Raw genomic sequence first — 26557 nt, 5'->3', positions numbered from 1 at the left:
ACCTACACTGCCCCCTAATCCATCGATCTGCTACCATGCACACTCCAAAGGTAGGCAACGCTGGCAACAAGCACTAGCCCCAGCATTTGATTTACTTAGGAATGCCGGCATACCTTAGCTCTATGTACATTTCTTGGATGCCTCTTTAGTCTGTCAACCCATTGCACTCCACCTTATGTCCTGAATTTGTAAGCCTGTGTTCGCCTCCAACATACTTTTAATTTTCAGAGACACTTGGGGCCAAGTAGATAGCAGCTATATTCTTAAATTTTGTCTGCAACATTTGGATGCTGCACTATCTGCCTTTGGCCTACAATTTGATTAAATTGAAGCAATCTGTTGTTTAGGCATATGTCGCTGCACTGATAGATTCATGATAATGCCATACATCGGTGCATGTAGAATGAAACAAACCCTTAAAAAATCTATTCCCTTGGCAGAATCCGACTTGCCAACCTTGATATTGCCATCATGAAAGGACCAGATGCTGCAGACTGTACGGTTCTGTGTGGGCAATGTTTTAGCATACTATGGCCATGCCAGTAGCTATTTCTTGAGAGTAGCGGGTTCTATCTCTTTAACCTACCTACTGGGTTTGGCAAAACTGTTGTAACTCAGATTTGGGTTGTTTGCCCGTAATGGAGAGGTTTGCGGCCGAAAAGACCGTAGCTAACTTCACTGTTACGGTTAAACAACCCAAAGGAAATGCCTCCACAAGCATACCCTACAAATGCATCCCCCCCTTACTTACTTTTAGTCAGCACACCTCATTGTGTGCCGTCGACTCCCTTCAACACCGGTTCTCTTCACTTACGTCCTTGGGAACCGGTGCTGCAGGGTCCTTTCCTCTTTTTTCTTTATTCTATCTTTATTCCCCAATGTGGGGGACACCCCCACAACCCACGTTCCCATTATAGCAAGGAAGGGGAGTGGGGGACACCCCTGCAACCCCTTTCCCCTTGTTTGCTTTAATGGTCATGTATGGCACATTTGATAGAATTTTTGGTTGTACAGGAATTTCATACTGCCTAAATTCGGTCAAATATACCATACAGTTTATTATTTTCAGTCTTTTAGGGTCAGTCCTTGCCACTCCTCAGTCTACCAATGTACTGAATTGATGAAGCGGCATAGTGAATCCAATGTGCCACTTGTCCCCCATCAGTGATGTTTGATTTTAACACAGACTGCAGCTCTGGGTGCCTCTTCAGCCCACATCAAACGTGCAAGCAGCACAAGACATTTTTAAATGTGAATTGGACAATGGCTTGGACGTGGATGGAAATTGACACATTCGTCTCTGGAAAACAATATTTTATGCAGTTGCCATGTGGCCCTTTATAGAAAGGGGAAAGTGGAAATGGGAACATGGAATTGTAGACCATTGCTTCCCTGATTCCGTCAGTTTTTCAGCAGGTTCGTTTATATTATGTTCCACAGCGCTCCTGTCTATATGAATCCAAATGCCCAGAGATCAACATGAATCTATTCTTACAACTACAGGGAGGGGCGACAGCATTGTTGAATCACAAGCCATAGATGTGCATTGTCATTGATATGAAGTCCTGAAATAAACCCAAATTCAGAAATTGTTCTGCATATGGTTAAGAGTTCCTAGTGGATTAGTAGTATACAGAATACCTTGCTTGAATGATACTAGCTCACATGTTTTTCTCCAGCTACCTTTATACTATCTCCCATTTTCTAATCCAACACAAGTGGATATATATATATTTATACTGTCTCCTCGCTTACTGTCAGTATTTACTGAAGCTCTCGCTATTGGTTCTCTCCGACAAACTGTAGGAAGCAGTGAATATTTTACTTCTGAAGTCAAGAGTTTAGACTGCGGATCAAACAGACAATTATCACTCATACATATTGATGCCAAAATACTGAGCAAGGTACTGCTGAGCACAATGGCCAGTGTGATTGCTAGAATTGTTCAGGATAATTAGGCAGCCTTTGTTTTTCAGCACAACACAGCCTTAAATCTCGGAAAGCTGTTCCTACTCTTGTAGCACCCAGAGGGAATGCCGCAATTAGCCTAGGTGCCAAAAAGGTGTTTGATTGGATTGGATAGAGTGGCCATATCTGTGGCATTGTCTCAGAGAGTTTGGGATTCTCTGGAAAATGGATAAGCTTGTTGTACACCAGTCCAGTTGCTAGGGCTGAACCTAACGAGGACATATCAGCTGTGCTACATATACAATTGTCCTCTAACACTAGGGTGTGTACCCAAGGATGAACAACTCAGTATTTGTAATTCTATTTGTGCACTTTCTATTGTTTTCCAATGTCTGGCTGGTCATGTTGTTGAGTCTCTGACTTGGTGGTAAGAAGATGTAGCAGATTCCCTTTCATCTGTGCCTGAAGCAGAGTTGGTTGCCTCTATAAACATAACATGCAGGGTTATATATCAGACAGTACAGATGCAGGTCATTTAATGCCAGAGCTCACAGACCACTTGGTGTTACCTGGGGAGGTTTGTCTACTGGGGATTTTAATGGGTTTGTGCAAAGAACTCGTAGATGATTGGTATCAGTCATAGGAATCTCATTTGCAAGAAACTTGAGTCGGAGGGGAAGGAGGAACAGGGCGAGGAGTTCTGTGTATTTCTACTTCCAGTGAGGCAAAGATAACGAGCTAGGCCGATGGGTGGTCTTGTCACGGTTTATTGGACGGTCACTCTCAACTCAGGTAGTCCCCTCCACTACCTATCAAGGTGTCACACAACAAAGCGCTTAGCAGATTCAAATTTGTTTGGGCCTCCAGCCTGTTTATCACCATTCAGCAGATACCCTCTGTATCACCAGTAAGCTAGAAACCAGGCAAGTGTATAGCAATAATAGTGTATATTTATTTAAATTTCTACAATGAATAATAAACACATCACAATAACACCAGCCACCAACTCAGTGGCACAACACAATAAGCACAAATGCAAATTACTTGCATCAATCGAGAAACATGTATTCCTTAAAAGACTTTTAGTTAACACAACACACACAGGTTGAATTTAAGTTAAAACACACATAGGATTTCTTTGCAAAGTAACAGAGAAAACCTTAAAAACACACAGTGATTGCTTGGTTTATCACAATACTCTGTTCTACCAGCATTCCCCCACCTCCAGGCATCAGTTATATATGAACTCCTTAGTTTGAAGGCAAGGTACAGGGAGTGAGAATATAATGGTAATTTCGTTTTGGCTTTTATTTGAAAGGCGAGGTTTGGGAATTGAACTCAAAAGGAAATCGTTTGGAGAACACACATTCAAATGAAATGCCGGGCTTTGAGATTCTGATTTGGTAATACATGAGAATAGATAGGAAAATGCGTGTTGCACACACTACATTCACTTGAAAGACCAAGCTTTAGGGATTCTTATTTTGGGATTAAGGACAACTTTCTTCTGTAAGGAAGTCAGGGGTTACAGGAGAATAGGTTCACCCAATTACTTTATTGACTATAATGGCTGTAACACACTGGGCATGACATGTGTTAGTTTCGAATTGTAACAAAAATCATCCTGTGATCTTCTCTATATGGAAATTAATTGAATTGCCTTTTAATGAATGTGCTAAAGGTCTACACAGTTTCACCCCTTTACCCACAATTAAATGGAAAGGATTAAGGCGGTAGTTCCCAACACAATGGATAGCTTTGGGGGTATATCTGCTTGCATAGGAGGGCTCTATTCTCAGCTCAGAAGGTCAGCCAGATTTCAGACCCACTTTTGGGAATAGGTAGGCAGCACACACCTTTGGTCTCTATTCACAGCAAGGTCTCTCCAGCCACAGGTCTCTCTCAGACAGGGCTCCCAGCTTCCACACAGAAGTCCCCAGCAGGTGTCCCACGGTCCCCTGTCTATCTGCTCTCCTGGGTGTTAGCCTTTCTTTTTGTCGCTCTCTTTGTTGTCAGTCTTAGTTTATCTGTCTGCTCGCTTCTTTTTGTCCTTCTGTCCCCCTTTAGATTGCAGACTGATATTATATAGTGCTGATGACACGTCCATATAATGAATATTCCCACACTACGTATTGGACATCTCTCGTTCTGCCCCTCCAACCAGTCCACCCATTGCTGCACAGCTGATAGGGCAATGACTTTAGAGGTCTGTATTATGGATAATGGGGGAGGAGAAAATGCATCATTTAAAAAATTACATGTTTTTAAAAATGTTCCCCCTCAAAATCTCACTACATGGCAACTACCTCCACTTTTCAGATAACTGCATAAGCATATATATTTTTGAATTCTACAGTTTATGAGGAAACAGTGAATAATCATTTTATTTCGGTACAACATTCCAGGGAGGAGCTATCGTTTTTCCTGCTTTATTCATGAGCTGAAATAGCTCACAAAACAAAACACACACTCATTTTTCTCTATCAGCTCCCAAAGTTTCAGAATTTTCTGGTTATTAGGAGTGTCACAAACCCATTCCATCTCTAATTGAACTTACACATATGGTTTATGGTTATTATTTACACAGGCTTTTTGTGATCTTTAATATGAGTCCTGAATGAGCTCATTCTGACGCACGGTTCTCCTGTTATTAAGGAATATGTGTCCCATGTTATTTAGATTGCAAGACATTAATATAGAATCCTCAGTTTCACATTTCAAAAAATCCAAACAGTCATTTCTCACAAAGCACATGACTTGAACAGCTGCTTATCAGTAACGTCTGTTTCTAGACAGTCTTTGAAGATCTATTAGTGGCTTTGAGAGTCACTTTATTGGGGTCAAGCCAGTCCAAGAGTTCAATTATGTTGTCCTATCTGAAACTTCCACACTTTTGATATCTTTGTATTTCTTCTGCATTTCAATCTGAAAACCAGAGTTTCTTGATGGGCCCAGACCAAAGGTCTTGAGGTCCACGTTTCAGAGGCACAGACCTTTCAGTTCAATGGGGAAAACAAGCTACATACATAATTCTAACAGAATAGCAATTTAAATTGAAAAGATGTGTTTTACGCATGCCATTTTGTATCACACCTGTGCCTGTTGTCCATAAATAAAGTATTTCTTTAATACCATGGTTAACAAGTTATGAGTCTCCGTCCAGTATATTATTCACAGATAGGCCAAAGTTTACCATGGGAAACCAGTGTTCATTTTTAACCCAAATAGGCCTATCGTTTTAAATGATGTCATTTTAAATGTTGGAAAGTGAGTGTCGTTATTTGGGACACATGTAACATCCTGCTATCTGTTTCTTTAAGTGAAATTGTAGCTTTTCATATTTTATGTAAACAGCATTTGCTGCAACACATGTCTTTTGAACTGCATTGGGCACAGTCTGCTGTATTAATGTTTTAAGGCACGCTTTCATCACCTTCCCATTTTGGTAATGTTGAGTTGGGCCCACCTTTCACATTCACTAGGCCTCCTGTTGGAAAGTTAGTATTTTGTACTGGCCTGCATACCCCAATGGGTCTCAGCATCAGCCAGCTTCATTCTCACAATGGGGCCTTGCATGGCCTCTCAGTCTCTGTCACTCTGGGGCTGAATTTGCACCCCATAGTCAGTGGCTGTGGAACCCCTTTACACCGAGAGACATAAAATAAAGAAGGAAACAAAAGTGAAATGAGACATGGAAATAGTGCCAGGGGCCCTCTCCTAGCTATGGCATCACTGTTCATTATAGAACAGAGCACTGCTCAGTATTCCAAATGTAGCCACTACAAGTGCTTCAGTTGCGTAGTGATCAGAACCAACCCTCATAACTATTTGCTTAGTTCTACTACCCGAATCCCCAGGCTAATATAGGAATCATCACAAAGAGTGGTATGTTGCAGACCAACACAGTGCTGGTTACACAGAAAAAGCAGCACTGCTGAGGAGAAAAGGGCAGAACACCAGATCACCAGGAGGCTCATCATGATGAGTGCAGGCACTAATTACTAATGGGTATATTTTTGACATGAATGATTGTGTGAATGGATTACTGGTTTATGGGCAGATTAGTAATGCACTGGTGGATATGTTTTGTTAGTGTGTGGAGGGTGAGCTTCAATGGTAGTATGGATATATAATTAGGTGGGTGACTAGGTTTATGCAAATATCACACATTGTATTTTCTCGTCTTTTAAGTAACACTATTGCAAGCACTGATATACCACCCCCACAGGAATGTTTTAAGGACTTCACCGAACCTTGTTAGACATAGAAAAGATACTAATTATTTTGTTATTATGTATTGGCTTGTAAAGATACTATTCATAACAAGGCCAGCATGGAATTTTAAAAGGGAAAAATGTCTATATTGAATGCTGTAACACACCTCTGATAAGGAACTGGCAGTATCCATTATGACATTTTAACTGGGTTCCCTTTCGGTTCTGAAAAAAAAGATCTACAACAACATGGAGAAGGTTAGTGCAATCCATGCAAGGGAAGGGCTTGTGCAAATGGAGAATGTGGCATCTGAGTCAGAGAGACTTGCGGAGGTGAATTGCAGATTGGAGACATGAGGTGGGTGCAAATATATGGAAGGGTTAGGCAGTATGTGCAGTGTGTGTTGGCAGTGTCTGTATTAAGCTGAAGGTCTCTTATATGTAATATCCTGTGGGATGGCAGAACACAAGTGAATAGGGCTGGCAGTGCCAGGGTGCAGCGGGGTGGTTTGCCCTGGTTTAAATGAACCCAAAGGTATGACAGTGATCGTTGTATCCTACTAGGGCTGTCAGTGCCCTGTTTGTTTGATGCGCAGGCAGTGGTACTCAGGTGGTACACTGGTAGTGTCATAGCTGTACTCGATTGACTGTGCCTTGTGTGCTGGGATGGCAATGTAATAATGTGTGCTTTACTGGTAATGGCATGTGTTTGGTCAGAAGGCTGAGGTCTGGATGTGATGAGCTTGCTCTTCCAACAGTGGTGATGGTGATATTTTGCCATGGGTGTCATGTGTGGTCGGTTAGCTGCACCCAGCTACTGGAGACCGTTCTCAGTCAGGCACTGTGGCCTGAATTAACATATACTTTCTGGGGTAGCAGTACATTAAGTGTTCTAGAATGTCAGCACCACAGAGTCTGCTACGTTGTTAGGATGCCAAAAAGTGTCAGAGTAACAGTGCCCATATGTTTTACTTTATTTCATTTGTAAAGCACCAAAGGCAAGGCCCGCAGGCATAGGAGCACCAACATAACAGACAGCATAAAACAAAGAAACCAGGGTCAAAGCATCAGTAGGAAGCAGGCTGCGCAGACAAATCAATAAAACAGAGCTGTTTTTAATCCACGTTTAAAGCTGGCAAAGAAGCGACGGACCCTCAGACCAGGAGGAGGGCATTCCAGCTTCTCAGAGCAGCATAGGGGACAGACCCTTGGGCAACCATGGTCAGCTAGGCTCTGGGCACCTGAAGAAGAAAGGAGTTATTAGGTTGCAGCACCCTCCATGCGGGCTGCCAGGAGAGTCTGCTAGATACATATGCAGGACAACTGCCATATAGGCACTTGTGTGTAATGCACAGCAGCCAAACAGTAATTCTACTGGCAATAGGTAGCCATTGCAGAGCCCACCTGGCCTCAGGGATAGGATCTCTTCTGCGTAAACCCTACACAGCCGAACCGCATTATTTTGAACTGTCTGTAACTTGCCCATACCTTGCAGAAGGCTGAAGAAATAGTCCAGTTTTGCGCCATTATAGCCCAGGCATTAATGACACAATTGTTGCTGTTAAGTAAATGTCTTAACTGAACTAAAAGTTTGAGATAATAAGAGGAAGAAGAGACGTGTGCTTTCCTAAACCTAGAGTCTTCCTTTTGGAATGTGTCGCGATGGCACAACCTGCTATCTGATATTCATTTAAGTTGAGACTCAACTGAGCTTCCATACCAGGTATCATCAGCTCAGTTTTCGCATCATTTAGGGCTAAACCGTTATGCGCCATCCAAGTCTGTATGATAGAATATACTCAGTTGATGGTTTCGGTGTCTCTGGTGTAATCACCCGAAACGGGAAAAGGACACTGGTTGTCATTGGCGTAATTTGTATAAATCAAGCCATTAGAATCAAGCAGTTCGAGTATGTACTGACAGTGGTGTGTACTGACAGTGAGGATGGCAGTGCCGGGGAGTGCTGAATTGGTAGTGTCCTGGGTATGCTTAGAAGGCAGTGCTTATACAGGGGGCTATTATCGCATGGTGTAGTTGGAATGTCACTCTCTGGGTACATTGGTTGACCTGGCACTGCCTTAGTTCATTGATTGGGCTGGCAGTGACACAGGCACACTGGGCTGGCGCTCCAGCATGTGTTAAGAGGGGCATAGTCCCCATTTAAGGGTACTCTCCAGCCTGAAGCTCCTGGCACCCATTGTCACAACCAGTCCTGTGGCTGCTGCAGTGGATCTCCTGGAGAGTTCTTGCCCCTCGCAAACTGACTCACTCCTCTCTGAGTGACTGCCCTGGTGCAGAGTGGGTCTAATCAGCCCTTCCGTGAGCAGGTCTAGAGGCTGTAAGAAAACAACAGCTATGATTAGAAGGGACAAGCACTCAATAGTCATGTGAACACATCTGTGAGATACCTGACCTGAAACTAACAGCAGTAAACATCAGTATATTGCAAGCAATAATCAGAGGCTGACAATAAGGACCATATGCGTTTTCTAGTGTGTAGTAATAGTAAGAAAATCAACAACTAGGAAGTGTGCGTTTGCCCCATCCAAATGGCCAATCCAGAGTTTGCAGTAAATAGAAGTTGTGTCACTATGCCCACACACACAAACACATGTGCACCCACATACACACACACAACATGAATGAACATGGTCAAAATACTTCTATCAACTGAAACTTTGTCTGGCACATTTTTTTTTCAAATAAATTAGTCATAAAACACACATTTGCAACCACATTTAGGCTTTTTAAAATAATGTAAATAATGTTGTATGGCCAATTTAATTAATAATGCTGATTTTGGGGTACTTTTAAAGATATCATTCATTGAAGAATGCTTAAAACTATCCTTAATTTCTTGAATCAGCCGTTCAGGAGTTCTTTTAAAAATATGAAACTCAAACGCAAGTGTGTTTGCGCAAAAGCGTTCTAAATAAAAATACTTTTCTCTTGTGGTTCACCAAAGTCTTTCCACTTGTTTTATTTGTCCTATTATACAGGTCTAGGCACGACTTGGGCACATATTCTGGTTTCAGAAGTATGCAATGGGTATGCAGGCCCTAGGTAAGGAATCGTGTGTATTTGTATTGATGACTGTCAACTTGGAACATACTGAAAAGTGACCACATTTTTAAATAGACTCAACATGCCCAGAAACTACTTTTTAAAAGGCAGACAATGTGGATGATCAGTGTTTGCAGGCAGATCGTGCGAGCAATAGCTATTGTTAAAAGCCTTAAGGAGCACATCCTTTTTAAAGGCCCTTTTACTGCTAAACCACATGTGGAGCTCAGGGCAGGCTGATTCCGAGGTCTGCTGATTGAGAACAGAGTCCCTGAAATGCCTAGCTTCGGCTGAGTCAGGAAGCATGTTTTTTACTGCTAGACCTGAAAGGCAGTTAGAGAGGATGGGTAAGAATTATCACTAGCATTTCCTAAAACAAATATGTAGCCCTGGCCCAAGAGGGCCTGGCTAGATGGGCTACATTGCTTGCTCGCTAAGAGAATATAAGGCAAAGACTCCATGGTTGGACTAAAAGTGTTTTCTATTAAGTATGTGTGTCCCTAGCAGGTATTTGGCCACTCCTACCTACCTTCCTGTTGGCTAAAATAAACACACACATTCTAAACTCCTCTGATGAATTTCCCATACCTGGACTTTGGTCGCCCGAGGGCGTTCAACCTACAGCATGTTGAGACCATACCAATGGTGAACAGCTCTATACAAATCACAATTATAATACAATAACATTTCTGTGCTTTCTTTATTTCAAAAACGTACATGTTGTGTAGCAGTAGTTTTAATCATACAGCCCCACCATGGGTCTTGATGGAATCTTGGGGCACACTTAACAGATCATCTCTTCCTTAACCAGTGTTTTGGGTAGGGGAGAGAATGGTGAGAGAAAAGAACAAACGTTACCAGTAACGGTCCTCTGAGTAGAGAAAGAGAAGGCGTGCGGGCTCTCCCTGGAGGACTGTGGCCTGCAGTTGCCTGTAAGGGCTACAACACACTTTAAAAGACGGATCGAGTATACCAGGAGTAGCTGAGCTAAACTGCAAGCCCTGTGCTGTGTACCTGGTGCAGCTCTGGCCTCCACAGGGCCTTGTCAGAATGTCATACTACCTGGGGGCCAGGCTGGGCTGGCCTAGTAGGAAAAATCCTGACCGATATATGTGAGGCAGCCCGGGAGAAGATAAGGAGAGCCCAGACTCGGGCCATGTGTGTGGGGCGGCCTGGAACCAGATGGCAGGACCATGCACCCTGACAGAAGATTGATGCTCCATGGACGCACATGCCAGGAGTGACCTGGGATATTGCTGTAGAGCTGGCAGGCGCCAACCCCGCCTGCTGTCAGGCAGACGGGGCAGTGAAGATGTAAGGATGCAGCAGCCCTGGTGAAAAGCTCTGGTGCCTTTGCCACAGGCACTGGAGCAGCTGATAGACTGAGGGGTACCGGCTGCCTGCACGACACTAGTGTAATAATGGTGCTGGTGTACTTTCTCCTCCCTCTCGAATCAGATAAGGGACCCAAAGCATCAACCGCAACATATTTCCAAAGCATGGATGGCAACTCTAAAGGCCTAAGAGGCTGGACTTGATTCCTCATAATGTTATCCACCCATCTCGCACATAACACAACTCTTTACCATGTCCTCCAATTCAATATCAATTTTGAGCCGCCAATAATCTCCTCTCAGCCTCCCTTTGCACTTCATCATCCCCAGATGCCCCTTATGCGCAAGTTCCAACAACCTCCCACGTAACCCCACCGGGGAAACAATGTCTCCCCTTTGCACAAGAAATCACCCTCCACACTCAACTCATCTCAAACTTTATGAAATGCCTTTAAAACGTCATTATCACCAGATGCCTCACTCCACCGTTTCCTCATTCTCCGGACAACTTCCACAAGACTGGCATCCTTCTCGAGTGCCCTCCTCCATTCATCTTGAGTGAGCGTCCCCTCACATACCAGAAACACTTCCTCCTTACCTTATACAGCGCAACCTTCATCCTCTCCTCCTACGGCAGCACTTCCTACCTTTGGCAGAAAATCCAATGCTACATTATCACTCCCCGAAACATGTTCAACCTCAAAATATTGTCCCTGCAAGGTTGCGACACCCTGTCCAGTCCCCTGGTCATGAACACCATTACCACGGGCTTGCAGTCATGAACACCTTGAACTCTCTCCCCCACAAGAACACTTGGAATTTCTTCATGGCCCAGATCACACTGAGGGCCTTCTTCTCTATAATAGAATACATCCTCTCAACTTATCACAATGACCTAGAAACAAAGGCTACCGCCCTGTCCACTAATTTCTGCCTCTGCAGCAGCACTGCCCCAGGCCCATGTCTCTTACATCTGTCATCAACCATGTGGGGCAGCTTGTGTCAAAATGTGTGAAAGCTGTAGCCTTGGTGATGGCAACCAACTCCCTTTTCAGGGCGACATCAGCTCCATTAAAATTATGCCCCAGATAATCAACTGATGTCCTCCTGAGCTTACACTTGTCTTTCCTCAAGTCCTACCTGCCTCTTTGATGATCCTGAGAACCCCCCCCATAGTCTCCAATCATACTCGGCCTCCATGGCCCCACTTACCAAAATGTTATCCTGAAAGTAGAACATTCCTGTCTCTTCCTTGAAAAGAGCCTGCAACATCCTCTGAAAGCTGCCACTGAAACCATGTCAAATGGTATCCTGGGAAACGTGAAAGTTCCCTCAGGAGTTAGGAAAGTTGTTGGCTCCCTGGATGCAGGATGCACATTTATCTGGTGGTACGCAGAGGCCAAATCCAGCATACTAAAAAGGCGAATACCCTCCACCACTCACTATTTCTCCTATATATGGAAAGGGGAATCTGTCCGCAACTACATTCCGGTTGAGTTCCCTCGGGTCTACACAGAGCCTTATCTGCCCACTGGCCTTCCTCACCACAACAATGGGGGACACCCACTCTGAGGTCTCTACTCTGTGTATCACACCCAGATCTACAAGTTTGCTAATCTTCTTTCTCATCCCTTCTCTGAGACTGACAGGCACATGCCCAAGCTTCTCGACCACAGGCACCACCCCTGACTTGAGCCTTATTATGAGCTGATATAATTTCAAGCAACCTAGCCTGTCATCAAAAACACTCTTAAATTAACCTTTAACCTTTCAATTTGAATCCTTGCTGACAATAGACACCATACCGGGCTAATATGATCCCCATCTCACTTTACTAATACAATCAAAGTAAACATAAACAGCCTGTACACTTTTACACAAATATGTCAGCCTCAGCAAACTTTCCCTTACACTGAAGTTTGGCTCTGAATTCCCCGACCATCTCTACCTTGACACCACCACAGGTATTCGCCCACACCTGTCCAAGCAGAGGTGTCAAAAGTCCCTGCCCAGTTGCGCTAATAGCTTGTACTATGTGCTTCCCAGTCAGTTGGTATATCGGACAGCAAACACATTGTCCATCTTGAACAGGGTTGCAACACTGCACCCTGTCCTGAGTCAGACTACTGATCGCGAAGGAGCCCACTAGAAGCTCCAGGCAGTTTATGTGCAGCCGGCTCTCCTCAGTGGACCAACGTCCCGTGGTTAATATTGCTCACCAGCATGCTACCCAGCCTCTGTGGTTGGCGTCTGGCTCTATCACCAAGTCTGGGAGAGCATTTAAAATGGATTTCCTGTTCCAGGCTTCCATATGTGGGACCCACCAGTGTATCTCTATCTTTGCACCCTGGCACAGTAGTACTGGTAGTGTAGGTGCCTGGGAATATCACTTAAATGGAGGATGCAAGCCTTCCCACTATCCTCGCTAATTTCCTGGTCTTTGGCCAGGACTGTTCGGATGTCCTTCCTGATTTCATTGACTTTCTTGAGTGGTAGGCTCAGGCTCCCTTGCACTGAGTCTATTATAAAGCCTAGGAACTCAATTTTATGGGAGGGAATGACCTTGGACTTCTCCCACTTGACTAGGAAACCCAGGTCTTCCAATAACGCTGTCATCTCCGCACCTGCTCCTGCAGAAGCTGGGTGTCTTGCACCATGAGACATATGTAGTCCAAGTAAATGATCAACCTCACTCCCTGTTGCGGCAATTCTGTCACCACTAGTTTCAGCACCTTGATGAAGCACCACGGGACTGAGGACAGACTAAATGGCAGACAGGTGAATTGCCAGCTCTGGCCTTCCCAAATGAACAGTAAAAAGTGCCACTGGTGCTTGTAAATAGGGATCTCTAGGTAGTGTCCTCAGGGACTTGTCATTCAGGTCGTCAGGACATGGCCATCACTTTTGGATCCAGTTGCTGGGGGTGGACCTGTGAGGGAGGATCAACTGGACGAGCGGTCTTTGGGGAGTAGGGGTGAGGCAACCGATGGCAAGACGTGCTATTCCCCCTTTCCCGTACCCATGACCCCTCCTATTCCATAGGATTCTCCGATGTCCCAAATCCCCCCCCCAACCCCTTGTTTTCCACACAAACACTGGGCCGAGGAAGAGGGTGACTGAGAGTAACAAGACTAACCCTTACACATCCTATTGGACATGTCCCGCTAATGGGGTTAGGCAAAGTCAGGCACTTGGCTTTAATCACATACATCTGATACACATTAGCTCTCCTCACATGGATAAAAAGCAGACATAGAGACACATTCCGAGCAAGGTGGAACACAAGAAGTAGCAGAACTTCTCGAAAAAGTCTCAGTGGAAGGTGAAATGTTTTATTATAAAGCAACGAAGCAAATGAACTTTAAAGAGCGTGATGATCAAGATTGACCCTGGCAAAAGGGGAAGTAGAGAGTTAATATTGTACTTGTGTGCTTATGAGATTGACCTATATAGACCAAGAAACACTTGGGCAAATGACACAAGAGTGCGAGATGAAGGGAATGTTGAAGTGGTCCTGCAAAGTTCTATAGTAAAAGTCTTGCACATTCGAAAGTCTTCGACATCAGGAAAAGGTCTGAGTCTGACTGGGGGAGACTGGAAGTGAAGAGTGATAAATTAGGGGAATGGAACCCCTTGCAAAGATGAATAAATATTGGGGAAAGGAACCCCTACAAGTGCTGTGAGTGAGATGTCCAAGCTTAACGGAGGGAGGCCTACATGAACTTTTTACAAATTGTACCTTTTGTGTCAGTGTCATACTTGTGCTACCATGCCTCCCTTACAGTAGGCCTCCCTGAGGTCTGTGTGTGCTAGCCAACCCCTCTCTTGAAGAATGCCCCATAAAAGTTGCATTCCTTCCATCCTGAAATGCCTGTAAATCAGGAAAGTGTGGAGGGCACAGAGGTTTATGACTAGCTTGACTTTTAGTTTCTTTTCATCCTCAAAAGGTTGCTCACAAACCCATCTGGCCGTTTGAGGCTTAACTGATGGCGCCTTTTCTTAGAAGCTTCATTATCTCTTCTCCCATTAGTACCTGGTCTTGCTCCGAGAGGACTAGTGTACAGGGTGAGGTGAGTTGGCTGGGTTCTTCAAAGCAGTCTAGCTGAAACCCTTGCACTGCTGACAAGACCCGGGCGTCCCCAGTAATCTCTTGCCACCTCCTTAAACGTGTGGCTAATCTGCCACGTATAGCGGGTAATGCAGTGCTTGCGTTCGCTACGGGAGCATGTGCTCTTCCCTGGTGGGGGGCTGCAGTAGCACCAGCACCTCTCTATCCTTGACCCCGACCTCTCCCCAGGGTGGAGAAGAAAGGGTTGGGTATCCTGGAATCCTGGTAACATCAGGAGCCTTAGTAGGAAGGCCTTCAACCACCTCCTCGGCTGGCAGAGGCATGAAGACTATTTTCAGAGAAGCTTGTGCCTTGTCGAGGACCGCAAGTGTATGGACAAACTTTGACATATATTTAATGACAGCGTCCCTGAAGATACAGCCTTTTGCCATGGTAACATCCTTGGAAGATGCAAGTTCTCCCAATTTCTGAAACATTTTAACCAGGATAGTCCTGCACCATTCCACGACAATGGCGCAGTATGCGTTGCTAACCAGGCAAGCCTCTCATTGGGCCCAACCTGCTAACACTAGCAGATCGATCTCTGTGGCTATCTCTCTGGCCTCTTCCGCAACCTCGATGAATTTAGCTAAAGGGCCTGTGACGTCCAGGAGCATATCCTGGCAGGCCGTCCATGATCTATTGTTCCCTTTGCGGATATCCTTGCTGTACTTCATCATAAAGGCAAGCATTTACGAGTCAATCATGGGGGTGTCAGCCACCTTGTCTGGTAGGAGAGGGCTGGAGCACTCTGCCCTCATCTAGTTGCGTGTGTCCTCACTGAGTGGCATCTTGAGGCCTTTACCGAGGTAGGCCACTAACTTGGCCGGAGGCCCCCGCTCAGAGGATCTGGAATGCACCAATAGAAACAGGTCGAACTCGCCTTCTGATTGCTTAGCTGGCCTCTTTCTCTTTTGCATTTGCTAGGCTTTCCCCGATCCTGTGAGCTAGCCTCCAAGCTGACTGAGACCACTGATTCCTCATCACCCATATAACCTGTTGCATTGCTGGTTTCTTCACCCTGTTGGTCTTCCTCCGAGCTGAATGGTACGTCCTCGAGCCATGCACATTGTTTGGACTTTGGCAGTATCTTGGAGGGGCGTGTGATTTTATGTCGGTGCTTGGGCTCTATCTTTTTCAACATGATCTTATCCCTGTGTGCTCTTCTCTCTTCTCTGTGTGGGACGGAATGCCCTTGGAGCCTTGTGAGAAGGAGATCCAATCATTGATAAAGTCTTCCTTGGCCGAGAGAGGCCCTACCCATTCCCAACCTGCGTTCTGCAGTAATTACTGCTTCTCGGTCAGCCAGCTTGACCTGAAAGGGCCCTCTCCAGGTGACCGGTCTAAGGATGTGGCCGTTTTCCACTGCCGCTTCAAGAATAAGCACACAAAAAGGAATCCCCACTAGGGAATATTACTGCTGTTCACTAGTGTCCCAGCTAATTTTGTAAACCAGGTTGCTTGAACATGGACCCGTCAGTAGTGTTGTTTAAACCGCTGCTTAATGTGTGAGTTCACAGTCAGCAAGTGGCGCCATCAGTATTGTGTCTAAACGCCCCTTCCAAGTTTCCCGGCTGCCACGCTTTGTGCTTGTGATCTGGCAAGCATTTTTACAGGCATGGTAAGTTGTGGAGTGCTGTCGCATGAAGCGGAAATAGCGTTAAGGAGGTTATGCTGAATGGGAGACAGGAAGAAAAAAAACACACTTGAGAAGTCAGACCGTGGAGGGAATGAGGCGCAGGTGCCCAGAACTTCGGAGGAAGGTTCTGGCGCCCGGCAGCCTCACTTCCGACTCAGCCAAGCCCTTCTGCAGCTTAATGTTGCCACAATGCGCCACGGCTCTGCCGAGCCTGTGATACTCACAAACGCTGCACTGCAATCGCGCTGATGAGCAGTGATAGCGCTCTGATAAATCTTTTAAACTAACGCAAGAAGATCGCATGAATAATACTGAAGTCAAAAAGGGTACTTATCTGCTGCCTGAACAGCAAAGCAAGAGGAAGAGGAGGAAGGACTGACAGAGTTTATGTCATGGACCGAGCCCTGATTGGTGGGCTGTGTCATGTGACATTGCCAGAGCAGTCTAGTTTCATTAGCAAGAGAGTGTCTTTTTCACGGAAATAGACGTTCTTTGATGTTATTCACCGAAATGAAACTGTGTGCTTTGCTACTCAATTAGTGAATTAAAGAGTAAAGTAAAATACGAGCCTGTGGCACTTGACATAGAGTTCCCTCATCAAATATAACAGGCACCGCCCACCAAAATGTTTCTCCTGCCCTTCACTAGATATTGGTAATGTTTCTTTCCCCCTTTTTACAGGCATGCAGAGCTATGTTTGTCTGTTTTAATTTGGGTTGGTTAACCTCCGTTTATATGGATTGGCTTAACACACTCCTTGAGCAAGCTGCAAATCAAGTCCGAACAAGACTGCACTTGGCAGCATTCCCTCCTCCCTCACAGATCCCCCCCAACCCCCACCTCGCAGTAGAAACGGAACGGAGGGGAAACTGGCTATAGGCTGCCTGCAACACTCTAACTGGAGACAGACAGGGCTTGCAGCAAAACACCACCGGCTGCCTACTGTACTCCTTGCCCTGCTTGCTTCACTGGTCTGCTGCCAACTCCCCGGGAGGGAGAACGGAAGTTAACAGGCCGGAAAGGCCTGCCTGACGCTGACAGGCAGACACCCAGGGTACGAGAACCCTCTGCTTGTTCTTAATTTCCTTCTCTCCCGTCTCCCGAACTTGCAGGCTTTTTCAGTCCCCAGGGCCATACCAAAACGTTGCTCCCAGAGGGGGAACAGCTGTCAAAAAAACTCATCTTCTCCTCAAGTACGCCCGCTATCCCCCTTGCCGGCAGAAGGCACCAACGCCATCTATTTCACAACTACCATGAAAAAAAAACACGAAATGGATGACTCTTATATTTTCTTCTACCAAGATAAAAATGGAACTAAAATCCCACCAATGTTAGATAACCGAACTTACATACAAATTGTACACAGATTGCATAGCATGACAAGTTAAGCACATAAATCCCCCACAGTATTAATTCCATGCATTTACAAATCCATCGTTTACATTTTCCAGTCAGCACACATTTTAATTTTCATATTACATATAAACTACACCGGTCTTTGCTAAACCTAGAATTCTGTGAAGGCTTACACTTTCTTTCACTTTCGCCATTTAGTGTCACATCTTTGCGTTCACTGATCCAGCCAGGCCTGAAGCTTCTGGAGGCTTCCAATTTCCTTAGCATCAACCACAGGACTCCAGTGAGCTTCTGCCAGACAGAATCAAGTTGCAGGCCTTAAATTCAAGGCGGTAGAAGAGAGCGTGTGATTCTAAAGGTGGGCATACAATAAAAGGAGTGGGAGTAGGTCTGGCACACGTGGAAATAAAGTAAAGTGTGATCTCCAAGGAGACCAGGTAATATGGAAACATAGTGCACTCAAAACCCTATGACTGAGGGGTGGGGGAGATCACCTTTTTAAGTACTCCTTGAGTCATCCTCTAGTAGTGCGGTTGGGGTGTCCACACAATGCTGCACCAGGCCCAGAGAATGGATCTCTGGGGAAGGAATGGAGTGATTCTAAAAGTGAGGTCAGGTCTCACTAGGAGGTCCTGTTTCCCTGGAGGAACATAGACCCGATCCCTAGAGAGAGACAGTAACTGCAGTGAAAGATGACCGAGTTACACATGACAGAGGGTTTCTGGTGTCGCCACATAAACCCTCTTAATGTGCATTGGGCATTGGAAGCGTTGGGGTTAGTTGACACACAGCCATAGCAGTATTATTCTGAGGTCCAGTGAGCGAAGGAAAAAGGTGAGGTAGTTCAGCCAATAGCCATGCAGGATAGCCCGAGCTACACTCGCCGGTCCAGTATAAAGCGTTTGCATAGGCCAGTGGGCAAGGAACCCAACATGCTCTGTGCACGCAGTATGCAGATCTCCTCGGGAAATCAAGGAAGACCTTAAGATTGTTATTTTATTTACATGGAGACAAATCACTTTAGTGAACATTTTTACTAATATAATTTGTTGCATGTTCAACAACATTATTTTTCAAATATATTTGTTTAAATGATTTAATTGATTTAGTCCTTTTTTTCTAATAAATAATGTCTTAATTGAATGCCCTGGAGTATTTAAGTACAAACTATCTATGGAATAAGTATACAAAAAGTGTCAATTACTCTATGGAAACAATTTCTTTATAATTGTAAATTGTAAAGTGCCAACAACTCTTGTTGCAGGACTTGTGCAGACTAGCCTGGGAATATGCTCATGGATTTAGGACACTTTTTAATGTGTATTAACTTGAAAGGCCAGCAGCCCCAAGTGATAGATTCCTTAAACATAGAAATGTGTATCTTTTCTTGAGTAAACCGGTCCAACCACATGAATGATGTAGTCATACTAAATGCTCTGTTACATTTTAGCACCCTTTGCACAACTTTCAAATAAGCTCAGCCACTTAGGAATGAAGGTTTCCAGGCACTATTCACTGGTAGTTGGATTGAATCCTTCCTTCCTGGATGGTTAAGCCATGCCGAAGGCCTTCAAGGCCTGATTGCCTCCTTTTCCCTATCCCATGTAGGTTGGCAGTGCCCTCCCGGTCTTGGCATGGTCTGCCAATAGGCACACAGTTCCTGTTGAAGTGTCTTGCTTGACGTTTCCTGGACCGCACCCCCTTTAGGATGACGCTCTCTTCATGTGTCAGCCTTCTTCCTCCCTGCATGGCTGCCACATTTCCTTAGCAACACCACTTGGCAGCCAAACATTTCCTTGGCAACTCTCTCTCTTGTATGTGGTGCCTGCCATCAGCCCCACTGGTTTTAAAAGCATTAACATCCTCGATCCTCGAGGTCAGGCAATGGGGTCATTAGGTAGTCTCGCCCTTCCATAAGAGCCTTTGTCTAACTCGGGCATTCAGGATAGGTTTTCTGGTTACCTAATGGCAGCCATCTCCTGCCCCTATGATGCCAAAGCTCAAATAATAATACTCCTAACCAATTACAGTTTGGAGTTTTTAATTTTAACTTTAACTTAATACTGGGTTTGAATTACATTATAAATTGAGAATTTCTGGTGAGCTGCAGCACACTTTTGGAGAAAAAAACATGCTTCACGAGCAGAAGAAACTGCTAGCCTTTTTAGAGTTGCTATCCAGTTAATCTAATTTGGGAGTGGGGTGTGAAAGTGTTATACTTTTTCTGAATATGCGTTTGGATGTAAGAAAGATCAGTATAAGATTGCTACAGGATCTCAACAACAGCAGACTGCCTATTATTGGCTATGTTAAATACAAACTGAATGCCACCATGTTGCTGTTGTCTTTTTTTCTCTCTGTTTGACCTGCATAGTCACCCCCTGCAGTCACACTACTTTCTAGCTATGTAGGTGGGAGCTGTCCTCTTTTATTGTCCTTTAGTTCTTTTTATAATGTAGAATCAGTAGCTCCATTGTCCTTTGTCTTTGTCTGAGCAGTTTTCGATGCTTGTCCATTGTCTGTGTCTTTGATAGAATGCCATCTGCAAGGGAGTGCTGCCCTGAAGTTTTTTAATGTTTGCTTTACAAAGTGAAGGTAGTTTCTCTTCAGGAAATGTGTACTACTAATCAGACACACTTTCCACATATCTCTGTTACTAAAAGGGTAGTCAGTGGTTGCACCAGAGCTGGTTTCATGCTTTGTAATTATGTGACATGGCTGGCATTCATATAGTGTATACATGTGCACTTCTGCTGCACACTATCTGCAGACAAGTCACAGCTAAAGCATTTTTCTCTTGTGTTTGTTTTTCTTGAGGTTGGGACTAGGACAGGAAAGACATTTGTTCAAAATACCCCAGCCATGGAATGCAGTTGTGTATCTTGTGGAGAGGTTAATGGAGAGGTGCACATTTCCCCATGCTGAGACAGAACAACCTGTCCTTTGAATCTCCTGCACGGATCCATGTGTTTTAATCAATTTTTAGCTGTAAGAATTTGTTTTATTTTCTTTACCATATACTTTAAACAGAATGTGGGAGTCATCCCCTTCACCCACTCCACATGTCCCACAACCCATATTGCCTGCCGACAACCGACCATCTATCATTTGGTGGTAAAAAACGGTAAAACAAATTCGGAAAATAAAATGGATGATTTGGGAGTTGATCAAAACACATTAACCCCTCTTGCCTACTGGAAGGGAGGAAGGTGGGAAAGGCAGAGGTGAGCATAGCCCCTCAATGACTACATGGCCTAGCTTTGCACTGTATTTGTATGCGGCTAGCCCCCACTAATGAAATAGTCACAATTCTAGACCATGCAGTTCTGAAAGATGTGCTGGGCATTCTCGTGCATTAAGCTGCTCACCCACCATTAGCTTTCTATTGGCATGCATTGAACTGGTCGTAATACTGTGGATGGTCACAGCAGAAACATGCTAATCCTGGAGTACAGATGTATTGTCAAATACTGCTCTCAATCTCCAAAGGTGGGTCCCCTTACCCTATGCACCTAGTGCATCGTGTTTGGTATGGTGATTAGAGCACCTTCTGAAGCACTCCGAAGCAATCAGAGCACACTGCATTTCTGGGAGGAGTTTATTTATGTTATCATTTATAAAATCACAAAGCACACAGCAGAAGAAAAATTGATGCTTGGTGCTAAAACCATCAAAATGCAGTACAGCATATAGCACACAGGGGTCAGGTCACAAAGAAAAGTCTAATGGAACAAGGTCATGGGGCATGATTGAATAGATAGGCCTTTAGTAGTTTTGTAGTTCAGTAGTTTCCTAAACGACGGGGTGGGCGGGTGGCTTAGTGAATGCATATGGGGAGATTGTTCCATAGCATCGAGTCTGCAACTGAGAATCTTCTGTCACCTTAACCACATGTATTTGCAAATGGGAATTTCTAGGAGCAGTTGACCCATAGAGTGTAAGTCTTTGGTCTTGAAGTGCTTGAGGTAGATGCTTTCCTCAAGGTAATTAGGAGCTGAGCAATGAAGGCTTTTATAGATTAGGCATAACAGTTTAAAAGGTTAGTGTTTGTTTTACCGGGAGCCAGGCAAGCTCTCTCAGAAAAGTGAGCTGGTTTGCCATTTCTAAATGCCAACGATTAGATGACCGAATGTGTTTCACATCAAATTAAACCTTCGAATTTTGTAGGTGGATACATTGCCATATAGAGCGTTGTCCTACTCGAAGCAAGATTTTTTACGACAGAGCCAAAAACTTCAGCTTTAGTCACTTAGTGATGAAAGGGGGGATTTTCATAAGGGCAGATAAAAGTGCAGGGTAGACAGACTTCATCATTCAAGGGGTCCACGTTCTACACAGTGTGCTGCACCTGATGTGTAAGCAGTTTCACCTTGTTATATACAAGCGTCCCACTGCAGTGTGTGACGATTCTGTATATATTGTGCATATATTTCAACATGCAGTATATCTATTTCAGTGACTGGCATACACATTTTAATGAACAATATATATGTTTTGACATCGTGTGTATAAGTATTTTCAGTGTATAGTCTTTTTTTTATTATGCAGTCGATGCATTGTAATTTCCCATACATGTCTCTCTGCATACAGCTGAAGTAGGTTCTTATTATATCATGTACACATTTCAGCATGCTTTGTATATGAGTTATTAGAATGCACCATGCACATCACACTATGTAGTATATGTAGGTTGATATACAATGCATGCATTTCAATCTGATTCTGTGCATTTCAATATCTAATGGATGTATCTCAATATACTGTGTATACATCTCAGTGTACATTGTATATATCATAGAGTATATACAATTCAATATATAATGTATGCATCTCAATACACATCATATGCATCTCAGTGGCGAATTAATGTATGTCTTTGTACAGCATATATATTTCGATATATAATGTATGCATCTTAGTATAAGGTTTACACATCTCATTAGACAATGCATGCACCTTAGTATACAGTACACATATTTGTATGATGTGTATTCCCATACATAATGTGTGCATCTCAATATATGATGTATTAATCTCAGTATGTAATGTATACATTTCAGTATGCTTTATATACATTTATGAAACCTGAATGCTATTCAAAATGGCCCCCATAACAGAAACCATGGTAACTAAGATGCTGGACAGCTGGAAGTAGGAGTGGTGATCTAAACAGCTCTCATACCAATGCGCCGACAAGGATTTGAGGAGGCTATATGGAGGGTCGCTCCACTCAAGGATAATGGGACTACATGTTTAGGGCAGACACTGTGGATTGCAAATAATAGGCTGAGAAATGGGATTGCTTGCCTTGAAAGGTGAAGCAGCTTTAATGTTCTAGATATATGACTGAGGGGGGCCAAATAAGAAAGTGTATTTGTTTATCTTCGCGCGTGTGGAGCGTAAGGTTTTTTTTCTTCCTGGGGAGCTTTAGAAAAACATCATACTTTATACATTTACAAAGTCAGACCTATTGGATTTGCCAATGTTTGTTTGAATAAAACTGACCTCTAGTTTTCCGAAATTGCTATTTTAGACTAGGAAGTAACAATGTCCACTATATAATGCAGAATCAACTTTAAAGGATTATTATAACTTGGGGTGTCCGGCTCCCTTATCCTTGCATGCCCCCTTCACCTCCTACACTGGGTTCTTAGTGGTGTGATGTTTAATCATGTCCTGAAGGGAGGAAGACAAATAATGAATAAGGGCTACATTCCATTCTGAATGAGTGACTGAACAAAATGAAGAACCCCTTGCATTCCTTCCTCACCCTCCGCCCCACGGTGAGGGCTTCCTTTTCACCAGTCCACAGCCCTGCATCCACCCTTGATACAAGGGGATGCACTATGCCAGGGGACTGGCCTTTCACCCTCCGCCCCACAGTGAGGGCTTCCTTTTCACCAGTCCACAGCCCTGCATCCACCCTTGATACAAGGGGATGCACCATGCCAGGGGACTGGCCTTTCACCCTCCGCCCCACAGTGAGGGCTTCCTTTTCACAAGTCCACAGCCCTGCATCGACCCTTGATACAAGGGGATGCACCATGCCAGGGGACTGGCCTTTCACCCTCTGCCCCACAGCGAGGGCTTCCTTTTCACCAGTCCACATCCCTGCATCCACCCTTGATACAAGGGGATGCACCATGCCAGGGGACTGGCCTTTCACCCTCCGCCCCACAGTGAGGGCTTCCTTTTCACCAGTCCACAGCCCTGCATCCACCCTTGATACAAGGGGATGCACCATGCCAGGGGACTGGCTTTTCACCCTCCGCCCCACAGTGAGGGCTTCCTTTTCACAAGTCCACAGCCCTGCATCGACCCTTGATACAAGGGGATGCACCATGCCAGGGGACTGGCCTTTCACCCTCTGCCCCACAGTGAGGGCTTCCTTTTTACCACAGGCCTGCATCCACACTTGATGCAGGGGGATGCACCATGCCAAGCGACTGGCCTTTCACCCTCCGCCCCACAGTGAGGGCTTCCTTTTCACCACAGACCTGCATCCACACTTGATGCAGGGAGATGCACCATGCCAAGCGACTGGCCTTTCACCCTCCGCCCCATGGTGAGGGCTACCTTTTCTCCACAGCCCTGCATCCACCCTTGATGCAGGGGGATTCACCATGCCAGGAGACTGGCCTTTCACCCTCCGCCCCACAGTGAGGGTTTCCTTGTCACCACGGCCCTGCATCCACCCTTGATGCAGGGGAATGCACCATGCCAGGGGACTGGCCTTTCACCCTCCACCCCACAGTGAGGGCTTCCTTGTCACCACAACCCTGCATCCACCCTTGATGCAGGGGAATGCACCATGCCAGGAGACTGGCCTTTCACCCTCCACCCCACAGTGAGGGCTTCCTTGTCACCACAGCCCTGCATCCACCCTTGTTGCAGGGGGTTTAACATGCCAGGGGACTGGCCTTTCACCCTCCGCCCCAAAGTGAGGTCTTCCTTTTCACCACAGCCCTGCATCCATCCTTGATGGAGGGGGTTTACCATGCCAGGCGACTGGCCTTTCACCCACCGCCCCAAAGTGAGGTCTTCCTTTTCACCACAGCCCTGCATCCATCCTTGATGCAGGGGGATGCACCATGCCAGGCGACTGACCTTTCACTCTCCGCCCCACAGTGAGGGCTTCCTTTTCACCACTGCCCTGCATCCACCCTTGATGCAGGGGGATGCACCATGCCAGGCGACTGACCTTTCACTCTCCGCCCCACAGTGAGGGCTTCCTTTTCTCCACAGCCCTGCATCCATCCTTGATGCAGGGGGTGCACCCTGCCAGAAGACTGGCTAGTTGATTATCAGCAATTGTGCATGCATGATATATGTGTGGGGATGAAAACGTGTATGTCAGTCATCTGCACATCGGCTTGAGAGTGTGTGTGCACAAGTTGATGGGTTACAATGTGCATGTGTGACTTTGTAAGTGGTTTAGAAGGTATTCTTGCACATGTTTGCGCGTGGGACAGTGCATCTGTGGGCGGTTGTACACATTGTAGTGACATAATATACACGTGTGAGGGTCTGCTTGTGCTTTTTAATGCCCACTGTTAAAATGCCTGCAGATGTTGATGATAGACAGCCGAAAGGGAGAGTGCCTTGACAGAAAGTGCATACAATGCCACTATTTAAGGATATAACCTGGCCATACAAGAACACTACCCGGGCTTCTGGTACCCTTTATATGTGGCAAAGCAGCCTCTTAGTAGAAAACTACAACCACACCTAAGCTCATGACGCCCCAAAAACCTAAATAAAACCGATACACAAAACACATCATAAACCACACATACACCCATCTCTACACTACACAACACATACCGGTAAAACAAGGCCATCCTATTGGCTTTGCCAATGCTTGTTTAGTTTTTCAGAGATACAGGAATGTTGTCTTCCAAATAAAATGCACTACACGTGTCTCGGCGAGACAAGAACGTGAAACAATCATTCTGAATGTGTATGTCCAAAACGCGAATGTGATGTCACAGTAATAGGATATATACTGTGACAAGAGTGAAGACCTGATTTTCAATTCCGATGAAACAGCGCTGTTCAATTAAGGCATTTTCACAGGGGCCCTTTAAATGCTATGCCACGCCCCCATCCACCCAATGATTGAGAAAGCCAGTATCTCTGATTGAGTGCTTTCAGGAGATAGATTGGGCAAAGGAACATGGAAATGTGTGCTACTAAAATGTTCCACTCCAGATTTAGAAATGACATGTCACCACAACTATGTGTAATAACGAATGCTATCATTTCAGGTTCCTGTCACTGTGGAAAATGCATCTGTTCCCCCCAGGAGTGGTACATATCAGGCGAATTCTGCGAATGTGACGACAGAGAATGCGACAAGCACGATGGACTAATTTGCACAGGTAAATACCGGTATACTCTCATCATTATTATATTATTATCCATCTAGTAGCAGAAATCTAGCTCCGGAGCTACAGAGTGCTGTAGTGGCCAAAACATTGGTAGAGAGAATTTAACAAGTCATCAAGTAAACACTACTGGTACCTATTACAGTATAATATACGGATGGGGGTGTGAACAAGATAGCCAGAAACTAGGTTACACCAATGTTGCATTGCTTACAAGTTTCCGAGAGCCAATGCTGAGGTGAGTTTCTGTGTTGCATGGCAACACTGAGACGCTAATAGAAGTAGCATAGTAGCCTATCCTTGAATGACAATCCACCAGTAGCCATGTTGCATCCGGCTTACTTTGAAAGCCGTGAAACAGAACAGATCCATCGTAACCCGACTATTCACAGCTTGAGCCCACAGAAGGAAACACAGTGGTTATGTACAATGGTGTGGAGTGAGAAACTCAATTAATGTTACTGATGAAAGAAAATAAAGATTTACAAAGACCACTCGGAGACCACTCCAAGCAGACTTTCTGAATCAAACTGTCAGCATCTGGATGC

At 44.9% G+C, this 26557-nt stretch overlaps 1 protein-coding gene across 1 annotated transcript in view; it reads left to right on the top strand.

The window, feature by feature from the left end:
- Window positions 1-26557, top strand: part of ITGBL1 (integrin subunit beta like 1) — a 1421787-nt gene that overhangs the window by 1374428 nt on the left and 20802 nt on the right. Inside the window, exon 10 of the mRNA XM_069637000.1 lies at window positions 25890-26003. Coding sequence (XP_069493101.1) covers window positions 25890-26003 — 114 coding nt within the window. The remainder of the gene's footprint in view (window positions 1-25889; window positions 26004-26557) is intronic.

This window comes from Ambystoma mexicanum, chromosome 7p (genome assembly GCF_040938575.1).
Source record: "Ambystoma mexicanum isolate Mex_15411 chromosome 7p, UKY_AmexF1_1, whole genome shotgun sequence".
Lineage (NCBI taxonomy): Eukaryota > Metazoa > Chordata > Amphibia > Caudata > Ambystomatidae > Ambystoma > Ambystoma mexicanum.
The sequence above is the reverse complement of the archived record's forward strand: the minus strand, read 5'-3'. Positions and strand labels throughout refer to the sequence as shown.